Source organism: Lutra lutra, chromosome 4 (assembly GCF_902655055.1).
Source record: "Lutra lutra chromosome 4, mLutLut1.2, whole genome shotgun sequence".
Classification (NCBI taxonomy): domain Eukaryota; kingdom Metazoa; phylum Chordata; class Mammalia; order Carnivora; family Mustelidae; genus Lutra; species Lutra lutra.
The window spans coordinates 109,185,665-109,211,042 of NC_062281.1; the positions used below are offsets into that span (position 1 = coordinate 109,185,665).

At 35.2% G+C, this 25,378-nt stretch overlaps 1 protein-coding gene across 3 annotated transcripts in view; it reads left to right on the forward strand.

Annotated features, from left to right (window-relative positions):
* COL11A1 (collagen type XI alpha 1 chain) overlaps positions 1-25,378 on the forward strand; it is a 208,297-nt gene that overhangs the window by 127,068 nt on the left and 55,851 nt on the right. For all 3 annotated transcript variants that reach the window (XM_047727896.1, XM_047727894.1, XM_047727895.1), the window contains 5 exons: positions 5,380-5,433; positions 9,695-9,748; positions 12,837-12,944; positions 13,323-13,412; positions 13,665-13,718. In XM_047727896.1, the coding sequence (XP_047583852.1) occupies positions 5,380-5,433; positions 9,695-9,748; positions 12,837-12,944; positions 13,323-13,412; positions 13,665-13,718 (360 nt within the window). The remainder of the gene's footprint in view (positions 1-5,379; positions 5,434-9,694; positions 9,749-12,836; positions 12,945-13,322; positions 13,413-13,664; positions 13,719-25,378) is intronic.

Sequence of the window (25,378 nt, forward strand, 5' to 3'; positions counted from 1 at the left end):
CAGAAGGGGTTAGGGAGCTCTCCGGGGCCGCTTTCATCTCCCTCATTTCATTCCTGAAGTTCTCATCTTCATGAGGTAAGCACCTCCCAAAGGCCTAAGGGACTAATAACATCGCCTCTGAGGGTTAGGATTTCAATATATGAATTTCAACATATAACATAGGATTTCAACATGCATTTCAACACAGTTTCAGGCTGTAGCACCCATGTGTCTAAGGAAGTTGTTCTCAAAGTGTGTTCTTTGGGTCAGAGCATCGTAGTACCACTGGAGATTTCTTAGACATGCTACCTTGCTCAGCTAGTCAGAACTCCAAGAGGGTGACCCCTGTGTTTAGTAAATTTTCCAGATAGTTCTGATGCACGCTAAAATTTGTGAGCCACTCTTCCGGTCTGCACCAGATAATGCTATGCAAACTTTAATGTGCATACAAATTGTGTGGGTACCTTGTTTAAAAATGTAGATTGGATTTAATAGGTCTGGGATGAGTCTTGAGTCTTGACCTTACTGACAACGGTCCAGGTGATATCAATGCTACTATTCCATGGGCCATACTTTAAGTAACAAAGATAAAAAATATTTGACCAAAAATAAAACCAACGTAGTTTGGCTATGATCAACTGAGCAGGAAGCTAAGTATAGTTAAAATTTTCAGTCAATAATTTGAGAACCAAATGTTCTTTTCACTGCAGAAATACAGATAACTAAATCATTACTAGTAGTTTTATTCACATTCTGGATATTTTCTTTTGGGGGCTCATTGATATACATTTTTCAACTGAATATTCTAAATTGATTTTGAACTGAATCTTTTTGACAAAACCACAACATTCACCTTGTATGAGGAGGTTATATGGGGCTTTTTATATATGCCAGTATTTCAAAAATTGTATATCCCAGTTCTCTATTTTCAAATAATTATAGTTAACCAAATATAGCCCTGTAACAATCTCACATAAAGAAACAATTCAGAAAATTCTGAACTAGGATGTTAAAATTTTAAATAAACATTACATCTGATTACATTATACTTTTAAATATGTTGAAAATAATTTATAACTAGATAAATATGGGCATCCAGTTTTTTATTGAGTTGAATAATTCTCAATTTTACTGATAACTTTCAAGTGTGACTTTAGCTTACATCTTCAAAATATGAATTATTTATCATGAAATACTGACTTATAGTAAATATTAAATGTTGAAGCCATCTCTTGCTTTTGGCAACAATTTTTATTTTATTTATTTATTTATTTTAAAAAAGATTTTATTTATTTATTTGACAGACAGAGATCACAAGTAGGCAGAGAGACAGGCAGAGAGAGAGGAGGAAGCAGGCTCCCTCCTGAACAGAGAGCCCGATGCGGGGCTCAATCCCAGGACCCTGAGATCGTGACCTGAGCCGAAGGCAGAGGCTTTAACCCACTGAGCCACCCAGGCACTGGCAACAATTTTTAGACACTGTGTTTAAAATATTATTTTCAACAATATTTTGCTTTATTACTGCAAACATATCAAAAAAGAATTGTTATCTATATTACAGTATTTTAAAAGGCTTAATGCAAATAGTTAGTATTAAGTATAGGATAGTATCAATACTACCTGTATTTAGTGTTGTTTACCCACCATCTCAGTTCCCTTCAAAATGTAATATAGTAACGCAAAGTTACACATGTAGTGTAACTTGTAACTACACACATGTAACTACACATGTAGTGAGGTGAAAACACAGTTCCAAAAATGTATCCATAAGACATTTTTTTAAAAAAGATTTTATTTATTTAACAGAGAGAGAGAGAGAGAGAGATCACAAGTAGGCAGACAGAGAGGGGGAAGCAGGCTCCCTGCTGAACAGAGAGCCCGATGTGGGGCCCGATCCCAGGACCCTGAGATCATGACCTGAGCCAAAGGCAGAGGCTTAACTCACTGAGCCACCCAGGCACCGCCATAAGACATTTTTCATAAGTATTTTGAAGCTGTGTGCATAGATCATTGTTTAGGAACATAAAATCCAGTGATACATATAAGTACCACATTATCATACCATTTATATTTGTACATATTGTACATATTGTACATATTGTTAAGAATTGTTTTCTTCATGTAATGTAATTTTATTGTCAAGGAAAACCGTTTGACCCATTTTTCCTCAGACTTTTTCAGTCCATTCTCTCATTTATCTTTCAACAAGTTTTGAGCCATTAATCATGCATGCATTTTGTCTCTAAGAAGTATTAGAAGTATAATAAGTACCTACATTTGAGAAGCATGCAGTCTAGTTGGAGAGGCATGACATTGTTAAGGAACATTGCTTTCACTGCTAAACAAAATGATTTTTGTACTCTGTTTCTGTGACAAGTGAAACATCAGAGCATGAACTAAAAGTACCTATTATTTCTCTAGTATGCAGTTTTGTTTTGTTTTTTTAAAGATTTTATTTATTCATTTGACAGAGAGAGATCACAAGTAGACGGAGAGGCAGGCAGAGAGAGAGAGAGAGGGAAGCAGGCACCCTGCTGAGCAGGGAGCCCGATGCGGGACTCAATCCCAGGACCCCGAGATCATGACCTGAGCCGAAGGCAGCGGCTTAATCCACTGAGCCACCCAGGTGCCCCTCTAGTATGCAGTTTTATAACATTTAGGACAGAAATGCCTTCATCTCTTTCATATGGAAAGAAGCAATTCAGGTGGAGGGATAGAGCCAAACTCCTTTTCCTACAAATAAATTGGTTCATCTTCCTTGTAATCAGAAAATGTGTATGTGTGTGTGTGCACGCGTGTGTGTATGTTTTTATATATAAATTCACACATATACACATACACAAATGGACTATGTATCGAGTGCTTGGAATGTTCATGTGTAGAGTATGTTAATCTCATGCCAGTGTCAGGATATAGTTATCCCATGAAGAAGAATTTTAACTCGAGGTGATTGCGATTTATAACACAACTATTATGAGATACATTCTATTTATAGAAGAGGAAAAATCAAAATTCAGTTCCAGTGGGAAGTGAAAAAAATATCCTTAACACTTATTTATAAGTGTCTTTTCACAGATTGCCTTGCACACTCTCATTTTGGGTAAATTTGTTGCCACTGCCCTTCAACAACATCAAAGGTCCATTCTATTTTGACCAATAAAATTATTTTAAAATTAATGCTGTGAAATTACTTGGTAATCATTCTGCTTTATTTTATTGGATAATAGTGTGGGAGCATTATAATTATTTAGAATTACTTAATATTTGAAATATATACTTAAATAAAAAATGATAATGCTATGAATTCTTTATGTAGTCTATTAACACTGTTCCCTCACGATATGTGGGAAAGTCATTAAAGTCATGTTGTATTCATATCAAGGTGGCATTGTTTTGATTTAAGACCACCATTTTTTTAAAGATTTTTTAAAAATTTATTTATTTGACAGAGATCACAAGTAGGCAGAGAGGCAGGCAGAGAGAGAGAGCACTGAGCAGAAAGCCCGATGCGAGGCTCGATCCCAGGACCCTGGGATCATGACCTGAGCCGAAGGCAGAGGCTTTAACCCACTGAGCCACCCAGGCACCCCTAAGATCACCATTTTAAAGGATTATGATGTTTTGCAATAAAAGTGTAACCTGTGCTTCTCAAATCAGCAAATGTAATGAGATATTGAAATATATATTTACAGATTGTTAGAAAATGTGTAAATGGTTTATGCTGATGGCAAAACACATCATTTGAGAGGCCTTTTAGTGTGGGGGGGTGGGGGAAATGCCCTATTCCTGTTTACTATCCTTTAGCTGCCACTCTCTGTGTTTTTAGTTAAAACTCCTGCCCCCGATTGACAGTACATTTATTCCTATATGTATCAAAATAATAATACACTATAGACTTTTTGTTTACTGTTTTGAATTACTGAACTTACATGAAGTCTGCTATCAATTAACTACTTATTTCTGTGCTTCACCTTTAAACTGAGGGCAGAGCTAACTCTTATTTGGCTGCATATCTAGTGCCTAATACATAAAAATATGTAATAGGTGGTTAAGAAAAAGAAATGTTTTGGGGCCTTGGTTAAAAACACTCCAGTTTTGGTCTTTTCAGAGGATGACACTAGACTCACTGAGGTGATCATGGGAACCATGAGCAGATCACTGAGTAAGCGATAATCTTGTGAAGTGTCATAAGAACAGTCATTAATTCAGAGCTGTTAGTTCACATGGCAGCCTGGCATGAGATGAGATCAGGGAACAGAGCTGGGAGTCAGGTCTTTCTCCTGAGTTTTTGAAGCCAAAGTCAAAAAGCCTTTCTCCGGTGAAACAAAGCTGTCAGTAAAATAATCTTCTTTTGAAAGAAAGCCTTATTTCCTAACTCAGTATAATAATAATTGATATTTGAAAATAGATTTTTATAAATAATGTATTTTTAAAATAAGTAGATTTACATGATTAACAGGGTGTGAGAGGTGTATCTGTTATTGTTAAAAATATTACTAAAATGATCATTTCTTTTCGTTTATCTGAGGGTGAGAATATTTCTGCCTCTACCTATTAAACCTGTTTTGAAATCTGACCTCAATACTTAATGGTTTCTGAGTAGGATGACTAATCCATAGTGCAGACTAAAGAAGCAATCTATAGTTCTACTAAGTATCTAAAACACAGGAACCACACGGATTTGTTTACTTTAAGTACTCAGTTAATTGCTTCATTTATTTTTTCAGTCATGACACAGACAGCATCCTTTAGAGAAAGTGGTACATAGTAGAGCGGCTGTCCAGGGCTTAACAAACATTATGTGTCCAAGAGGATATTTAAGAAAACCAGCTGGGAAAATTTGGCCTTGATGACTTCTAGAATTGAACATAGACCTGACCTTCTTCCCTTTATTTGAAGCAATTGAGAGACAAAGTGCCCTTGTTTCTAAGTTTGTATTTCTTTTCATTCTTATCAGTTAGAAGCTCAGACCACCACTAGAGGACACTATCTTTCTGCTATCCAGATCTTGATGCACAGGAAATTGAGTTAGGAACAGATCACCAAAAAAGAGGGGAAAAACACTGCTTTGTCAAGTACTGAAGAACTAAACCTTTTTGTAAAACTAAAAATACAGATCTGTATGAATGTGTTTTTTAAAAATAGATGTTAATGAAATCATTTATAAATGTAAAATGTTCATAAGGGAGTAATAACAATCTTCTCTTGGTCACAGTTACAGATAGAATTATCCTAAAGAGATATATACACATACCACTATTGTATATAAAATCAACAGAACATCAAAATATGATACCTAATGAAAATATGATGAGAAAATTGTCTAACAGATAATGTTTAAAGTATAAACAATTTCAAAGGATATTTATGACATGTGGTATTTAATATTTGTGATTTCAGGGACCACCTGGGAAGGATGGTCTGCCAGGACACCCTGGACAACGTGGAGAGACTGTAAGTGAGCCCACCCTTTTGCCTGAAATTTTCCATCTCTAGTACCTCATCATTTCACAAAAAGCTACTTTATTATGAGGTTTACTAGGTTTTGGACAATGGAGAAATTAATCTCATTGAAACTTTTATTAAAAAAATGTATGTATAAAATACATAAATTGACCCAAATTTGTATCCCACCACAAATGAAAATACTTGAGGATATGGGGTTTGATTTTACTGTCTTTACTGTCAAGAACAGCACTTTAGGGTTGAGCTGACAGAGAAGAGCCCAGTATCTTTTGGACACCTCTCCAAGGTTGTCAACCTTGACCTTTTCAAAGAAGTATTTATTTAAAGATATATTCTGTCCAACCCTGTCACACGTCCACTCTCTAAAGGAAACATGTACACTAGGCCATGCATTTAATACATTCTTCTATCCAGAACAAAAGGATGAAATATTTTCTGGTGTTAGAACCATCAATCTGTAACTGTGTTGAAACTATGTCAAATGCATCCTCTCGCCTCAAGTAAGAAAATGTAAATGAAAAATGTAACTGAATTTTATTTCAAAATTATGAGACTGTAACATTAAATAATTTGTCTGAATACCTTATATGAATAACAGTGATATGGGCAAGGGGGAAACTGGCACTTTAAGTATGGTTTAAAAATCCCAGTGGGTTTGTTTATTTATTCTGCCACTGTTACCAAACCATGTGTCTGGCTTTTCCAAGGGGATGTTAGTTTAATCAGAAGTTACCATAGCTTAGCACATTTCCTTGGACTCAATTCTTGGATCTCACCATTGATTAATTTTATCCAGATTTCCTAAGGAAATCACAACACAGACTAGCTTTGACGATGTGTTTCGAAGTCATTTTAGGGCATGCAGCCAGCATGAAGACACATTTGGAGTTGCACTGTAGTGCACACACAGCAACAAATCTGAAAACAGGAAGATCTTTTTGCGTAGGATAAACATTCTATCAGCAGCAACTCAATTCCTGTTTTGCTCACCATGTGATGATGCTTAGTGTAACAGCTTCTTCGTTTTAGTCAGATTGTAAACTTCAAAGTCTTGGATTTCAAAAGCAGAATCAAATATGATTTAGTGAGACCAAAGAGTAAAATTGTTTGGGTTTCCTCCCGGGAATTACATCTGCATGAGGAGCATAAAATAAACTCTTTAGTGGAGAATCCATACTCAGATTTGCAAATGTACTCTCATTCAAATCTTGCAGTCAATCATTTTTAACTAAGTCATTGTGTAGTTTCGTGGGAGTAACTCTAGAATATTTTCAAACTGTCTTTTGAAAAGGGGGTACCTAGAGAATAGGCATTATAAAATCCCTTTTGTCTTCAATTTAATCAAGACTTTCTGCTTCTACCCAGAGGAACTATATTATATATAACATTTAAATTTAAACAAAGCATATTAAAATAGCATATTAACTAGTGATTCTAAGATAGATATTCTTCTTCAGTAGTTTCTCATGGAAAAATGGAAAATTGTATTTCTGATTTCAAATCCACTTTTTTTTTTTTTAAGATTTCATTTATTTATTTGACAGAGTGATAGAGAGCACAAGTAGGCAGAGCAGCAGACAGAGAGAGAGGGAGAAACAGGCTCCTGCCTGAGCAGCTGGGATCATGACCTGAGCCGAAGGCAGCTGTTTAACCGAATGAGCCACCCAGGCGCCCCTCAAATCCACTTTGAAGAGCAAGAGTGCATCATTCTGCAGTCAGGAACCTTTCTTTCTCACTTTGTTCTGTGCTGACTGGGATTCAAAGGATTGCCTTGTACAGAAAGAACTAGAATTTAGAGCAGCCATATGCTGCTATATACGTGTCGCCTTATTTTCAAGGAGATATTCTTTTGTTATATTTGAGATTCGTCTCCAGTGAGAATTCCTTGAATTGAAGTGTCATTCTCCCGTTTTACAATTCAAAGCTTTTTAAGCCACTGGCAATAATTCGAAATAATTTCTGTTATACTGAAACAACCCAAATTTGTCTCAGGAACACACTGGCCAAATCCTACAGTCATCCTAAAATTAACTTAGTCTCCTACAGATTATCAGAATAGAAGTTAACATTTTTACTGGGTCTTACAGCAGATCCAACATAGCAAAGCTATCTCCATTTTCAGGGACTTAGAAAAACATAATTTAACTTATTATTCTAAAATTAAATGGCAAGTATAGTCTTATTACATGACAGTATTTAACAAGCACACTCCATTGTGAACTATATAATTTTCTTGTACAAGGTCTTTGTTACATTTATTGGATATTTGCAAATACTCTGAATGTATTAAAGGAGCAAACATAAACAAGCTGTCCTCCAGTTCCTCCCGAATCAGTCACCTAGTCAGATGTGCTAGCACCCAAGGTTTTCTCTTTCCACATTTTTCACAGATTTCCTCAATTAAGCATTGATTTTTAATCAGTTGATTTTCACTAATTATTATTATAAGCATTTTTGTGTGTGCTGTTCTTGCTCTTACAGTTGCTAAGGAAAAAAAAAATTAAGACTTTAATTTTTTTTTTCACATTCAGTATTGCATTTGTATCTTCCTGTCAAACTTAGTGATCAGAAATTAGGAGAAGGGTAATCCAGACAGAAGGAACAGGCTATGCAAGTATGTGGTGTATGGCTATATTCAGAGAAGGGTTAGAAAATCAGCATGGCTAAGAATGTAAAACATATTCTATGATATAGTCCCCTTGTATTAGTTTGTTTTACTGTTTTTTAAAGATTTTTTTTTAAAGACTTTACTCATTTATTTGACAGAGAGTACAAGCAGGGGGAGTGTCAGGCAGAGGGAGAGGGAGAAGCAGGCTCCTCATTGAGCAGGGATCCCGATGCAGGACTCCATCCCAGGACCCCGGATTATGACCTGAGCTGAAAGCAGGCACGAACTGATTGAGCTCCCAGATGCCCCTGCTTTGCTATTGAAAGTGGGATCTCAAGAGAAACCCTGTTGATCTTAAGATTAATGGATTTTAAAAAGTAAAAGAAATCTGTTTTCTTTCCCTGAAATGTCAATTCAAGTAATTACAAATATAGGTTATTTTCCTTTTCCCTACTATAAAAATTCTGTTACTATTAATAATTCAATCAGTTATCTGGGAGGTTACTGTATAAATACAGGACTACAGTTTCTGCCCTTTGCTTTTCAGTCTTATTACTTCCAGTCTCATGTTGCCGCCAGTACTTCGGCAAAGGCCATTTGCTTTAATTCAGTTCGGAAGGTTTTTCTCCCCATATTTTGAAGCTACTTGTCCAACTATTAAATGTAAATTAACTTACATGAGAAGGAAACTTGCCAATCATAGAACAGTCATACAAAATGACTAACCCAGGAGTCTAGAGAAATAAAGACACCGAAAGATATGCTCAAAGGCTTTGTTTAGTGACTACCCGCTGCTTACATATCCCAGATTTTATCTTAATGGCTGCATTATTTACAAGGTACATTTGTAACTATATTTGGGGGAACTTTAAGAAAAAATACTGATAAAATGCTGAGATGATTACCAGTCATGCAGTGTTCTTTTTATAAATGTACTCTACATCCTGTTTTATTTTTGTTTTTGTTTTGTTTTGATTCTGTTCTTACTTTGTTTTATGTTGGAATGCAGGAAAAGAAAATGCATTAGTATCACAGACCATAGATTTATCTCTGTATATAGAACCAGTGGACTGTTTCAAGAATGTCTAAATCATCATTTATTTTATCCACAAACATTGCTATGTTAAAATTCTCACTATTGCTTGACCAGGTAGAATAGGGCTCAGAATACGTTCTCCCTCCATCTTCATCCAATGGTCTTCTTTTCTTTTTTAAGTTTATTGAAAGTAATCCTTGGACTGTAATGTGAAATAACGAGGGTGGTAAATTTAGAATTTTAAAGAAAACTGGAATATAATAACTGATATTTAAGCATTTAAAAATAAGTATTTTTAGGGGCACCTGGGTGGCTCAGTCAGTTAAGCATCTGGCTTGATTTTGGCTCAGGGCCTGATCTCAGGGTTGTGAGATTGAGCCCCGTGTCCAGCTGCATGCTCAGTTCATGCTTGGGATTCTCTCTCTCTCCCCGTCTTCCTCTGCTCACCCCGCCAAAAGAAAGAGAGAAAGAAAACTAATAAAATAAAATAAATTTTAAAATAAGTATTTTTAGCCAAAAGTGACTTTGTTTTAATGCGAGTGATCTTAACCAAATTTTAATTCATGCTTTTTCATGTTTTAACAGATTATGTTTTCTTTCCTTAGGGATTTCAAGGCAAGACTGGCCCCCCCGGGCCAGGGGGTGTCGTTGGACCACAGGTATGTCCCTTTACTTTATTTTTCTAATAAGAGTTATTTTCCTGTTTATATTTTCATCTTTTCTATTAAAATATGCCCATTTTATTATGATCCAAAATGGTGTATTTTAGATTTTACATCACATTTAAATAAATGCAACTGACCTACCTCAAATAAGCAAACTATTACTTATCTGAAGAGATTTTTTTTTTCAGTTGGCTGCAAAAATAAAGGAGAATAAAACAAATAATGAAGATTAAGTCAGAAAATTCACAATGAAGTTAACATGAAACCCCGACCACAGTACTATTCTGCTAAAACCACCAAAATGGTTTATTAGAAAGGTTGACCATCATGTTTTCCCAGAGTTTCAAATTACAAAATGACTTCAGATTTCTGAGTAGAAATTAGACTAGATGTATAATATCTTAGAAATATAATATAAAGCTTTGAACACAGATTTTTCCCTTAAGTTATAATATTTGTAGTATATTGCATGTTTCTTAAGATTTTTGTCTTTATAACAATGATTTCTATCAATGATAAAATAGTTGCAATCTTTGAATATGCCTAAATAATGACAAAGACAGTTTTTCAACATAGGTGGCAGGAAGAGTCTCAAAAATTGATGCAATATGTTGAATTATAGAATAATTTGTGAAAATAGAAAATATTTATTCTGGCAAAGTGGTATTGAATGGAAAGGACACATTTAGTTTACTCAGCCGGAATTTTACCCCTACTAATAACAAATCATAGCAAAAGAGCAAGAGCAGTTGAATAAGTCTTTTAATTATTTAATTGCTTTAAATAGTTTTTTCTCAGCCTATAATTAGTTCTTAAGACTTTGTAACTCAAATACACCCACACACATACTCATACACAAACACACAAACGATAAGCAGAGAAACAAAAAACCGCATCTTCTTTCTAGGAATATGTGTGACAGAAGCAAAAATGAAGAATTCTTGGAATGATTAATCATTTAATTCCAGAGATGAATCCTGAAACAAGGGAAATGTTGTTTACTCTTTTATAAAAGAAAAATGCATACTTGCATGATTTTTTTTTTTGCCTACTTTTGTATGTATGTGCTGAAGAACTCTTTTTTTAAAGATGTTATGTATTTGTTTAGAGAGACAGCATGCATGCGAGTGGGGGAAGGGGTATAGGGAGAGAATCTCAAGCAGACTGCACTGAGCATGGAGCCCTATGCGGGGTGACATCTCACAACCTTGAGATTAGGACCTGAGCCAAAGTCTAGAGTTGGTTGTTGAACCTACTGAGCCACCCATGTACCTCTGTACTGAAAAATCCTTAACTACTTATCAGTTCTAATTAAAAAAAAATACTCCCTCAATAATTAGCTACTCTTATTTTTTTTTTCATTATAAGCAACTTCGTGGCAATTTTCTGTAAAAAGATATAACTTAAAGAATGATTCCTATTACATTCAATACCCGTGAATAGAAATGAAATCAAAGTTCAACTAGAATGCAGACATCAAGGGGCTTAACTGATTATTTCAGGACCTTACCCTTTTTGAAAATTCATCTCTGCCTAGCTTCTGAGATCTTTGTTGTTGTTGTTGTTGTTGTTAAAATATCAGGTGTTTTACTGAGGATGCGTTTCCATTGAGTTAGTTTTCTTTATTGGTTCTTTTAAGAGAGAAAACCCAATTCCTAATTTCAGTAACCTAATTTTCAGGTTAAGACAAAAGAAGTGATTTAATAGGAACAATATTGATTGTGATATTTCATATTTATTCTGCTTTTTTATAGTCATGTGAATCACTGCTCGTTTTTGTCTCAATGGCGATAGCCATTAAATTTGGATCAATTTTATATTGCTTGCTACTGAAATTCCAGTGATCAGATATTCAAGAAAAATTCCTCTGTGGGGTGTATGTTTGTACATTAATGATAAATTGGAGACTTTCAGCAACATACAATTAAAAGAATTTAACCTAGAAATTTACACTCAAATATAAGGCAGATGCATTCTTTATCCTATACCAGACGCTAAGAATCTGTTGCATTTTTAAAGAAATAACAGGGAATGATAATGCATTAACACCTTCAGCAACACATTCCACTGTTTAACAGCCTTAGCATCTGGAAACATTCCCTTTATATGTCTTTAACTTAAATCCTTCATTTTGCTTTATTCTAAGTGGAGATACAGAGCAACTGGTCACCATTCTCTATTTACACTTGAAAGCTCATTAAACTTTAGCACCACAGAACAGCACCACTCAGGGGACACATAAATGACCTGGCATTTTTCACTTTGGCATTTGCAGCAATTTAAGGGAGCGGGCTGTTTGTTATAGCCTTTGGCCGGGAGGAGCTGCCAGCCCAAACTCGAGCCTGCAGGATCTCCCTGCTACATTCCCTAGACTTTGTCAAATGAATATAGATTAACTGTAGAGAGATCTCCAGTCATGGAAATTCCAAGGAGAACTGCTTTGGTTGTTTGGGTTCCAGGGGACTGAGGCTTATTATCAAGCAGTGATTCACTGAGTAGCTACTAATGTGGTACTGATGCCTCTTTTAATCCTAAACTCATTCAACTTCTTACATAAAAAGAGGGAATGGGATGAAACTAGTTAAAACCACAGTTTTTTTTAATTTAATTTAATTTATTTATTTGACACACAGAGAGAGAGATCACAAGTAGGCGGAGAGGCAGGCAGAGAGAGAGGGGGAAGCAGGCTCCTTGCTGAGCAGAGAGCCTGATGCGGGGCTCGATCCCAGGACTCTGGGATCATGACTTGAGCTGAAGACAGAGGCTTTAACCCACCGAGCCACCCAGGCACCCCAAAACCAGAGTTTTTAACAATACTTTGGCTCACTCTGAAACACTCCTGGTATGGAACGAAGAAAATAGCTATTTGAATTTGCCTATGTAAATCAGGTCCTAACAAAGGATGACACTTATTTCTTTCCAGACTCCTCCCAGATACGGTGCTTTTCTGTTTTGTAGGACAGCATGGAAATAAGTGAAAATGATAACCTTCTGTGAAAAGGAGCACTATTTCTTTGGGATTTGTGTTATCCTTATCAAAAGTAAAAGAGCAGTCTAATGAGATTTCACTGATTCAATTTAGGGACCAACTGGTGAGACTGGTCCAATAGGTGAACGAGGACATCCTGGCCCTCCGGGGCCCCCTGGTGAGCAAGGTCTTCCCGGTGCTGCAGGAAAAGAAGGTGCAAAGGTATGACAAATGGCTGAAAACATCCATTTACTTTTCACTCTGGCTTCTCATCACTTATCCATAGGGTCTCTACATAGTAGCATAGTATTTAAATAGATCAGAAAAATATATCAGTAAAATATCCAGCTTATCGTACTTTAAGGTGTGACTGAACAATAGCATAAGACCACTTAGGTCCATTGGCCATGAAGCTGTGCATTTATACACAGTCTTAAATATAGGTAGTGGTCAGTTCATTTTAATGTCTATGGCATTCCACACAATATTCTCATTATTGAATGACTTTTAGGTTTCACTCACAGGTTAGAGGCAGTGACAGCTTGCGTATAGAAATATGTAGAAATTACCCTCTAAATTGATGTGTATGATATTCCTTAGGGTGACCCAGGTCCTCAAGGTGTCTCAGGAAAGGACGGACCAGCAGGACTACGTGGTTTCCCAGGTGAAAGAGGTCTTCCGGGAGCTCAGGTATACTCAGCATAGAGATAAAGCATGTAAATGAGATTACTTTTCAGAAGCATGTTTCTCAGACTTAACTAAATATGCATAAGTAATTAAGGGGAGATGCGTAAGCATAAGCATTGATTATCCTAATATATATGACAATATATATTTGTGCCTAAAACACTTCTTACCATCTCCATTTTATCAATCATACGCCTCCTATTTATAGTCAAGTCACATTGATTCATTTTCTTTGTTTTTATTCTCATTTCCCAGGGTGCACCTGGACTGAAAGGAGGGGAAGGTCCCCAGGGCCCACCAGGTCCAGTTGTAAGTATGATTATAATAAATAGCCATGCTACCCTTGGTTGCAAATTATAGCTCATCTTTCATCACTCTCATGCTGTGATCCCATGGTGTGTAGGAGAGAAAATAAACACACGTCAATCAGATCAGTCAATGCCTGGCTTCTACTAATTGCATGCACTAATGAGTGCAAAAACAGAGGAGTTTAGACGATTGGAAATATTTACTCCACCGTTGCTGTCAGAAGGTAAAAGGAGCTAGCTTGCTTCTTAAATACCCAAGGAAATAAATCATAATTTGTCTTATTGTAAGTACTTGATGAGACTTGAATTTTGTCAATGCTTTTAAAAACTCTCCTAAGCGGGAAAGGTATATATTCATTTTTGTGTTACCCAGATTGCTTTATTTAGTTAATGTAACCTTATGAAGTAATTAGCAAATGAGCAAATACCAGATTTTTACTTCACCTTTTCCTTTTTGAGATATAGATCAATCCCTCTGAAAGCAGTTGAATACAGCCTTCATTTTTGCCCATGAGTTCACCTTTGTTCTTACCTGTACTCAGAAAGGTTACCAATAACAGCCAAACTGCCAGGTTTAGTGGCCTCATCTCATTCTCTTCTCATTCATATTTCATCAAGCTGAAAAGCTGAAAGTGGCTTTAAATCCTTATACGAAATGTTAACGTCATACTTCCCCCCTCCAAAGTATTTTTTTAATGTGTCCCGCTTTCTTTTTTCTTTTTTTCTTTTTTTAAAGATTTTATTTATTTGACAGACAGAGATCACAAGTAGCAGAGAGGCAGGCACAGGGAGAGAGGAGGAAGCAGGCTCCCTGCTGAGCAGAGAGCCCAATATGGGGCTCGATCCCAGGGTCCTGGAATCATGACCTGAGCCAAAAGCAGAGGCTTTAACCCACTGAGCCACCCAGGCGCCCCTGTGTCCCGTTTTCTTGATTGCCACTGCTGCCACATTTGTTCAGACTCTCTCCTTCCTCAGTAGTGTCTTACCTCATGCTCCTGATTCCGTTTCCTTAGCTTCTCCAGTTTTGCCCACTGATTTGAGAATACAGGCACACATCCTTAACTATGCCCTCCTTCTGCTTTTCTGCAGCTCATGATCCCACATTGCCTTCAGAAATACACTCCTTATAATGATTAATGAGTCATCTTCACAGCTTGGTCCCATTCACCATAGTCTGTTTTATTTGCCTTGTTGACTCCTTCTAATTCTACCCAGTTTAATGCATTGAACTTCATCCTTCTCAAACTGCCACAATCTTTTATATTTTGCAGAGAGAATACTGCTTACTTTTCCCTTTCTTCAATTTTCCCTTTCTCTACTTCACCAAAATTCTACTCATCCCAAAAAGATAAGGCTGAAATGTTAAATCTCTGTAAAGTCACCTCTGGACAATTTGCCTCCATTTCACTTATTGATGAAATTTCTTCACCTTTAGTGATTTTTGTTGTGGTTTGTATTTTAGAAATTACATTGGAATATAACAGTTGTCTCTCTCAGTAGAATGTGAGCTTCTATGTTATTTTGGTACCTCAAGGCACAGTGCCTGACACACAGGAATCCTTCCACATCTATCTATTTGAATTATCCAAAAGCCTAAGTGTATATAGCATAACTTATACTGAGAACATGGCGTGATAAACTTTGGCAGATTGAATAACATATTTAATCTGCAAATCACATAAATGTATGTTACAATGATTAAGGTAGGTATGGACATACAGTAAACATTTTTTAGAAGGAAAAATAAGCAGTTCAGCAGCTATATTTGACCTTCTATATGCATAAAATTATGTAGAATGTTTAAAAATATCCTCATAAGTTAGTGCTGGTAGCACTAGCAGAAACAACAGCTGAATATGACAGAAGTTTTCATTTGAGCATAGACTCTTCAAACTGTTTAGCACAATGCAATCCATTTAATCAGAACTTCAGGATCTAAAGTGCGGTCATTTTAGGAACACGTATATATATATACTTTAAGATCAAGTTATTGTATCTGTGAAAATTGAATCATGACTACAAGGATTATATTGTTTAAACTTATCTTTTAGGGTCCAATCAAATAATGCTATCCCAGGTGTTTGGAACAGTTCATATCTGTATATTTTTAAGGTGCACAGTGTATATAAGAGATACACTCAACAGAATGGTAATCAGCAATTATCTGACTGCATGAAAACGACATATTAAATATGAAATGAAGATCTAGTGCTTATTTAGTTGGCTTCAACACCACTTATTTGGCAATTGCCACTCACCTCCCTATATGCAATTAAGTTCCATGGAATATATCCCTTTAAGTGGCTTTAAGATAAACCATTTCGAAAGAAAAACACTAAACATTAAACGACACTATAAGGACAGTCGATGATTAAATCCCTAATGACATACACTCAATAAATATCAATTCTGCAAGGGCGGGAGAAAAAGAAGAGAAAGCAGCAGAAAAGGTCTTGCAGGAGGTGGCTTCACAGAGGGCAGAAGATTGCAAGATGATTTAAGAGCAAGGAAAAAAAAAGGTATTAGGGAGTATCTGATCATACCAAAGCAGAGTACATTGGGAGAAGGACTAAAATTAGATGAATTTTTGCTAGGATCCAGGCACTCTGCTATGTATTTATGTAATTTAAAGCTAAAGCAGATATATAATATGGCATATGATTATTGAAGTTCTAAAATGGTAAGTTGAAGTAAATTGAAGATTTGAAGTTTTTGAAGCAAGTGGAGAAAAAAATGAAATGCAGTCTTTTGGAATAAAACCTAATTTTAGGGAAAATATCATTATTATGGTGTAACATATAACAGAAATGAGAGAGACTCGATGAGCATAAAAGCTCAGTGCTCTCTGTCATGATATGAGTGAGCCAGTGATGAGGCCCATGGGAAGTCGAAGGACAGGGCCGATGTAACAAACGTGAGGAAGGCAGGATAGGGGGATTTATTACTAAGATTAGATGTGGGCAGTGAGGAAAGATGAAAGCTGACTGATGACCTCAAGCTTGTGTCCTTGTGAGAGTGACAGTTTACTGATGCCTTCCATGCCTGGAGCAATTTTACCTGGTCAGGATCAGCAACAACAAAGACAAAACACTCTCCCTACATGGAAACCCAAAACCTCTCAGCAGTCACAAGAGATTTTTTTTTTTTTAAGATTTTTTTATTTATTTATTTGACAGAGAGAAATCACAAGTAAGCAGAGAGGCAGGCAGAGAGAGAGGAGGAAGCAGGCTCCCTGCTGAGCAGAAAGCCCGATGTGGGGCTCGAACCCAGGACCTGGGATCATGACCTGAGCCGAAGGCAGCGGCTTAACCCACTGAGCCACCCAGGCGCCCCAGTCACAAGAGATTTTAACAGGCTTTTCTACTTTGCTAATAGAAATGCTCCACAGAGGCTCACTGTGAGTTCATTTATTTTGAGTTAGTACCCTTGTTATAATAAATTCACATATCCTATCCAGTTCTGTATGCATCAACTAATTGAAATTCTCCTTAAAGCTGATGCAAAAGAAACAACTAAAGACATCATTCATATGTATTGGTTCCTTGTGCTATTGCTTTAATTGCTATAAATTATAGTAAAGAAGTATATGGTGATGTCTTACAGTTTGTATTAAGTTTTTTATCTTTTTATTTGTGTGTGGGGGGGGCAGAGGGTGAGGGAGAAAAAGGGAGAGAGAAAGAATCTTAAGCAGGTTCCACATCCAGTGTGGAGCCCCACATGGGGCTTGATCTTTCGATCCTGAGATCATGACCTGAGCCAAAATAAAGAGTCAGATGCTTAACTGACTGAGCCACCCAGGCACCCCTGGTAACAAATTTTTTGTTTTGTTTTGTTTTGTTTTACCTGGTAACAAGTTTTAAACAAACCTTGATTTACTCCATCTAAATCAATTATGTACATGTGAAGTTTGATTAGGAAAGTTTTATTCCAAATGAAAAGTTTAAAAGAAAAACTGTTCATTTTCTAAATGTAAACCAAAACTTACCCAGAAAGCTGTTCATGTTATTTCTTATCTTTTGGGATTCAAGACTTTGTATGGTGTTACCTTGCAATTGATAGTAAACACAAGGATTCAGGAATGGTGTCTTTGGCACGAAAGATAACAAGTTCTATTTTGTAATGAACAAAGAGTGACATCAAAATATCAGAGGAATATATCTAGTCACTCAGTGAGAGATAATGAAATTCCAAGTCATAAGGGACAAAGGTATACAAAAGTATCCTGTAAAACTTCTTGATTCTTTAGTGGATGGGTCTGAGTTTATATCCATCTATATTAACTTTGCCTTTGAGATATTGACCAAGTCATGGAAAGTGTAGGACTGAAATTCTACAGAACAGAGAGGGGTAGAGATTTTGGTTATTCACATTAAAGAAAAATATTAAAGTGATGGATTCTCTGCAGGAAGAATGTGAATAAAGAATGTGAAGGGTAAAGGAAATAGGAAAGGGGAATGAAGTAATGTTAGAAGTGTTTATTCTTTCAACTCTTTTTTTTTTTTTTAAAGATTTTATTTATTTATTTGACAGAGAGAGATCACAAGCAGGCAGAGAGGCAGGCAGAGAGAGAGGAGGAAGCAGGCTCCCTGCTGAGCAGAGAGCCCGATGCGGGGCTTGATCCCAGGACCCTGAGATCATGACCTGAGCCGAAGGCAGCGGCTTAACCCACTGAGCCACCCAGGCGCCCCTCTTTCAACTCTTAATGCTAGGAACTTAACAATGTTTATTTGATTTTATTATTGGCTGCCTGACTCAGTCGATATTATCATTCCATTTTTAAAGGCAAAGGATTTGGAGCTTAGAGAAGGTAAACAACTTACCCGAGTTCATAGTCCTTTGGAGACAAAAAGTCATGATACGTTACACAAACTCATTTCCAGATATGTATACCTCTCCCTCTGCAGAATCTGCTTAAGTGTTCTTCCTCTCCCTCTCCCTCTCTCTCCCTACCTCTCCCTCTCTCTACCTCTCTACTTTTTCACCCTCCCTTTCTCAGTTGCATTTTCCCAAGTCTCTTGATCTTTGTCTATGGCTGTGAACAGTGTTTTTTCAAAAGGAAAAAAGTTACAGGAGTTAATATCACAGCTAACTGGCTTTAGTATTTGTATTCCTATATGTGGTTTTTATAACCATAGCTTAATTTAAATGAATGGAAGTTCAAACTGCTTAAACAGATGTACAGTTGAATCTTTAATGACTATAGATGTTTCTTCAGTACACTACTGAATCTTCAGCTTCTTAATCCTAGAATACAATTTTGAAGGAGCCTAGGTGTACTTTGTGTTTCTGGATTACTAGAGAAATAAATTCCTTCATTGCACAGGATATTGATGAACTAAAACTAAAAGCCCGAAGTAGGGCTTTTATCAATTAACAGTTCTTGCTCACAGTGAGATTTTTAAAGTTTGTATATGTCAAAATTACGTACCTTGTACACTATTTTTTACATATTCTGATCCATACAAAGCAAAATATAGTATCTCAGTCATCCATCCATCCTTGGGCCTATCTGTTTATTTATAAATATTTTTGACATCCATTCCCTTTATTCATAATCCATTTAGTTAGAAATATACTTCGGGCTAGCTTTGTCGCATTGTTGTGGCATCCTACAGAAGTGGGCTTACTGAAACTCTGCTAGGTCCAGCCGTGATTTCATTGGCTTACGCTTGGAGAAACAATGATATGTAGTGTTATACCAACCAAAAGGACCTATTGGAAGATGTGGGAGATTGCTTGATGCAGAGCCCTTGTTATGAACATCCTTAGCAGAAATCTCTTACTAATCATGGCTTTAGAAATCTTTGTAATTTCTTGAGCAGTTAGCTAGCTTTTTTTTTTTTCCCCTTCAACTGTTATGAATTGTGAAACCCATTTCTCTTTTGACTTTGACTTACAAAACTCATGGAGTTAAAATTGAGATCCAATTGAAAAAAAAAGAAAAAAGAAACTCAGTTTCTGACTGTTTTTGCAACTTTCTGAATTCAGTTTTATCAAAAAACACATGTGATGTACTTTAATATTATCTATTATCTTCTTATAATTATTTTGAATAATCTTTAAATAAATAAATTATTTATTTATTTATTATTTATTTAAATGAATAATTTTTAAATAAATATCTTTTTAAATAAAAAATGGACAGGACCCATTAAATTGATTTCACAACCCATGAGTAGATCATGGCCTGAAGTTAGGAAAAACCTTGGTCTGTTGTATGCATTTTTGATTACTAATATCATTGCTTCTATCTTTTGCCAATAAAAAGTTACTTGCTTATCTACTTTTCTTGTCTATCCCTTTTTTTCTTGTCTATTTTTTATTTGTATTATCTTATATTTTATGTCTTCCCTGTAAGCTGCCAAAATCTTTTCTTACAGAAAAACTATAATTAAATAAATATCTGGGGGGACCTGGGTGGCTCAGTAGTTAAGCCTCTGCCTTCAGCTCAGGTCATGATCTCAGGGTCCTGGGGTCGAGCCCCACATTGGGCTCCCTGCTCTGTAGGAAGACTCCTTATCCCTCTCCCACTCCCCCTATTTGTGTTCCCTCTCTCACTGTCTCTCTCTCTTTCTCTCTATCAAATAAATAAACTTAAGAATCTAAAATAAATAAATAAATAAATAAATATTGAATAATATAAATAAATATAATAATATAAATAAATAAATAATGAATATACCAGACAGTTTATTACGTTCAAGTTATATAGATTCATTAAATATTTCCTAAAAAGAGCTTATAACATCTGAGGAAGACAGATATGAAGTAAATAAAATAACCTAATAAATAATAAGTAATACATTAAAATATAGCACAAAGACGACAAGATGGGAACAATGATTTTTTTAATCTTCTAATTATAGCTATAAATAAAAATCAGTTTTATCAGTGAAAAGTAAGTTTTCTAAAGTTGTGCTACTTGAAGTGATTGTGTATTAAGAAACAGTTTTTCGTGCTCCCACTGAATACAAACAAAATGAACCCAACAGGGTGCTGTGACTTTGGGCTTTTCAAGTTTGGCAAAAATCAAGTGCTCACTGTATGCATGATGTTGTACACAAGAGCTGGTAATAGATGCCAATCAAAGCACACATGTTTTCTAATCTCGGGGGGTTTACTCACTAAGTGGATGTCTCGATGCACACACACAAAGCAGAAAGCAACAAAGGACTGAAAAAAAGAAAGGAAGACAGTGAAACATTTTTCTCACAGGTTGAACATAAACGAGTAAACTTTTTGTATTTATGTAAACACAAAATATATATAAACATATGCAAACAAATTCTCAGATTGTACCTACCACCTACGTTTTCACGAAATAAAATCAAGGAAAATGCATTCCCTAAATAATATCTCCTCTGTGTATTTTTTTCTGATATGAAACCACCTTCTTGCCAATAGTTCTTTCTCTAAAAATAAGGAGATTAAAATAGAATGGTGCATTTAGTAAAAGCACCTACCTTTTCTTACAACCTCTTTTCTTACAATCACATTTTTTCCCCTGAGAGTGGTAGGAGTTTATATGGAGAAAATGTATGAGAGGGAGCCAGACATCTAGCTTCTAAAAGGAAATGTCCAAGATTTTAAAATTGTGACTTACATACTCTACCCCTATCCTATGACTTCTATTTCACGACTATGTCCAGATTGTTCTGACTCTCTTTTCCTCTTTATGTGCTATTATTTTTTCTTGTCACTTCTTTCTTAGGAGTTTATATGTGTTTCTTCTCATAATTCTTTCTTTTTTTTCCTAGTTTCATTTTTATACCCTATTCCAAAGTATCTTCTTTTTACTGGCTTTTACCTAGTCCTTGATCCAGGAAATAGATAAATTCTAAGCAGTATTATATCTCCTGACTAATTCATCATATACTATACTCTTTAAGATAGAGCACATTTTCTCTGTTGGAATCCAGGTAACCTATTATGACATCCAACCAGGGGTGAGCAAAGTATAGAGGTGGTGGGGATCAATGACCAAAGATTGAGATATTACAGGAGTTAGACTTAATTATTCAGTATTTATGCTTTAAATTCTGGTAACGCTTGATAATTTTATCAGAATTTTTGGCTTGTATGATCTAAAATACATGTAATTTGGGGAGTGTGAATTTCCTCAATTTGTTTTGTCATGAAGGTCAAGTTGGCTTTAAAAGAAAGGGCAGATTTTTTTTTTCTCCTTCTACTTGAATAGCTCTTGTTTTTAAAAAATTCTGTTTTTATGCTTCTAGATACAAAAAGGGTGGAAAAATATCTCCATCTTTCTTTTAACAGTAGGACTTTAGATGTACCATATAACCTGGATCTTAGTTTTCTCTTCTATAAAACTTCTCTTTTTGTGGGCTGCCTTTTAACTGAATGTTGATGAGGTGATTCCTCTGTTTACCACTTTCATTTACTTTACAAATGCTCTTCAGAATATGAAACACCTAGTGAAAATAACAGGAACTATGCATCTGGGTGCTCTCCTGTGTGAGAAGAGTTAAAGAAATAACCACACTGTTCTCTCTGCTCCAAGAACATAAACTGATACTATTCCTTCTTGTATTTTCACTGTAAAGTTTAGAGGAAGGGGCTATAGAAGAGGATTAAGTTAAGGTAAAGTTAATATAGTTACTTAATGATAGAGAGAAATGCTAATTTCTCCCTTTTAGAAGCAGCTATGTGTCTACCTTTCAGTTGAAAACACGTAACCTGTAGTGGTTAATATTTAGTATTAAAGTAACAGAATGAATGAATGAATAAATAACAGTATTTTATGATATCATAGTCATTATAATTCACTCAAGTCAACATATACTACTGCCTTTGCTTTTGCACAGCAAAGAAAAAATAAAACAAAAAGACAACCTACTGAATGTCTTTGGAAAACGTTTAAGTTGCCATGTCCCCATTGTTATTTAAATCACGGGGTGGGAAAATGATATTTCTATGGGTTCTATTTTTCTGTGAGTTATTTCCAGTTAGGCACTTCTGATGTGTAAAATATTCGTCATTGGTGTAAAAGGTGAATATACCAACATTTTAAATTAGGATTAAAGATATTCTGTGGAAAACTCTCTACCCTTCTTTTAACAGTATAACCTTAGATATACCATGTAAACCTCTGGACCTTAGTTTTCTCTTCTATAAAATTTTACTTCTACACTCATTTGAAATTGAATATTTATTTTTGAAATATATGGATGTTCATGCGCAGTTCTCTAAGATCTGTTGCTTTCATACTTTTAAAATAGACATAGTTCAAAGAACTTACCACATTAAACACCACAAAAACCTGAGGACAGACTATTTCTGTCCCCATTTTATTGGTGAGAAATGTGAGCCTTTGAGTAGTTAATCAATTTGCTCAAGATGGGAATGTTAGTGGTTCTGACATGGACACATTTATTAGGGTCTGCTATGTTTGAGTAACTACTCAAAAGTTCTGGAGGTCAGTGAAAAAGGTAAGCAAAAATCCTACCCTTGTGGAGCTGATCATTATCCATTTAATCTATGTGTAAACTCAAATGTATTTGTTTAAAATGTAAATATTTATTTATCTGACAATTATAAAGCTCTCTGCTCTTTACTATAGTCAGCTATAGAGCTATGCAATACTTTCTATCACTGTAAATGTCTACCCTTATGGGGAAAAAATTCATGTCCATCGTGAGTCTCTCAAGGGCTCCTACCTACCACAATATATTTTGTATTCCCAGTCAGTGTCACAATAAAATAGATTTTAACTATATTTTTTGTGGAATGTACAGATGGGTTCTCTTTTTAATATAGGCTTTAAATTTTTATTTATTTTAATGAGATTTCTCTAGTGGTTCAGTTGAGAACTAAAGAATTCATAAGGCTCATTCTTTTAAAAGTTGGCCTGGGAATATTTTTAAAAGATTTGCATGTTTGTGAGATCATTTGCTTAAGAGGTAGGTATCATCAGCGATTTTCACTTTTCATTTTTAGAAGTATAAAAGAAGATCATTGCAGACCATGCTGTTATTAAAAATATCTAGACTTACAGAATGTTTGAAATAACTAATGGAAAAAGAAATCACAGTTATACTTTAGGGCACAAATATACATCCAAAAAGTCTCTTCTTACTGTTTTCATCCACTGTTTCAAAGTTAATGAGCTGTGACAAGATCATGAGCAGTATTTTAACTGCAGGAAAGTAATATGTTTTTATTGTTAATTTTAATGCAGTTTCCACAAGTAAGATGACAATCTGAAATTTAATCTTATGAATGCTCCAAGGGAGTAATTAAAATAGTTAAGCTCTGCCATAAAAAATAGCATATAATATCTTCAAACTATAAACATTGTCATTGATTCAAATCAGCATTCTTTCTCTATTTGATATACAGGAACATTTTAATTAATTTTAAATATTAAACATACTTTGCTGGAAAATTAATAAGCATTCCTTACTTAAGTAAAAGCTATTAGTTATTTCCATATAACTTGTCAAGCATAGTGTATCCAGCTAAGGAAATACATAGTTCTGTCAATTTTTACACCACATTTTCTAGGGAAATACATTCAAATGATGCTCTTTCTTCCACAAATTTGGGAAATTTGTATTGACTACACATAAATACATTTAGATCCTAATTTTTTTTAAAGATTTTATTTATTTATTTGACAGAGAGATCACAAGTAGGCAGAGAGGCAGGCAGAGAGAGAGAGAGGAGAGGAAGCAGGCTCCCTGCCAAGCAGAGAGCCCGATGCGGGGCTAGATCCCAGGACCCTGGGATCATGACCTGAGCTGAAGGCAGAGGATTTAACTCACTGAGCCACCCAGGCACCCTGTAAATCCTAAATTTTTTAACATATCTATCATGTTCACATATTTGTAGAAAGACCAGTGCATATCTCTAATTCTATTATCATGTTCTTATATTTATTACTATTTATATTTATTATTATTTATTACTACTATTTATAATTATTGGATGCATATAGTAAATATTTTATGCTTTGGAAATATCAATGAAGAAAGCATGGAGATATTTACAGGACAAAATTCAGGCCAAATCCTACATTAATTCCTTCAGAAAATAATGGTAGAAAATCTATAGTAAGTTGTGTAAGGAATATTTAGAAGGATGTCTCATGATTTAAATTCTCAAAATAATGCAACTTTTAGAAAAGATGGTTATTATACAGGGCTTAAAGAATGGCGAAACGTTTACTAGTACAGGAAAAGACCAAAGACTTCCCAAGGTAGAATGTAAAAGTGACCAACCACTAAGAGGTAACAGCAGGCATATTGTATTAAAGGGACAACGGGAGATATGATGTATTAAGAGAAAATAACTTGCACATTACATACTAAAATATGAAGTAAAAAAAAATTCCTAGTGTGTGTATATGAGTATTTTGGTGGGAATTTCAAGGATAAATACATTCTCAAAAAGAACCATTAACCCAAACTATTTCACGTTCTGTACATAAGAAAGAAGAGTGAACTTCTAAAACCAAAGGTGGAACATAATGAAAAAGTCCCACACATGTGTTAAATAGTTCCCAAAACTGAAAACAATTCTTTGTTGTTGAAAATTAAAAGTCAACTTGTAAGCAATAGTGACAAAAAGCAAAGATTCTAATGAATTGTTTAATGAAGTTTAAATGAATGGTATCAATGATAGAGAATGACTATTTGGACA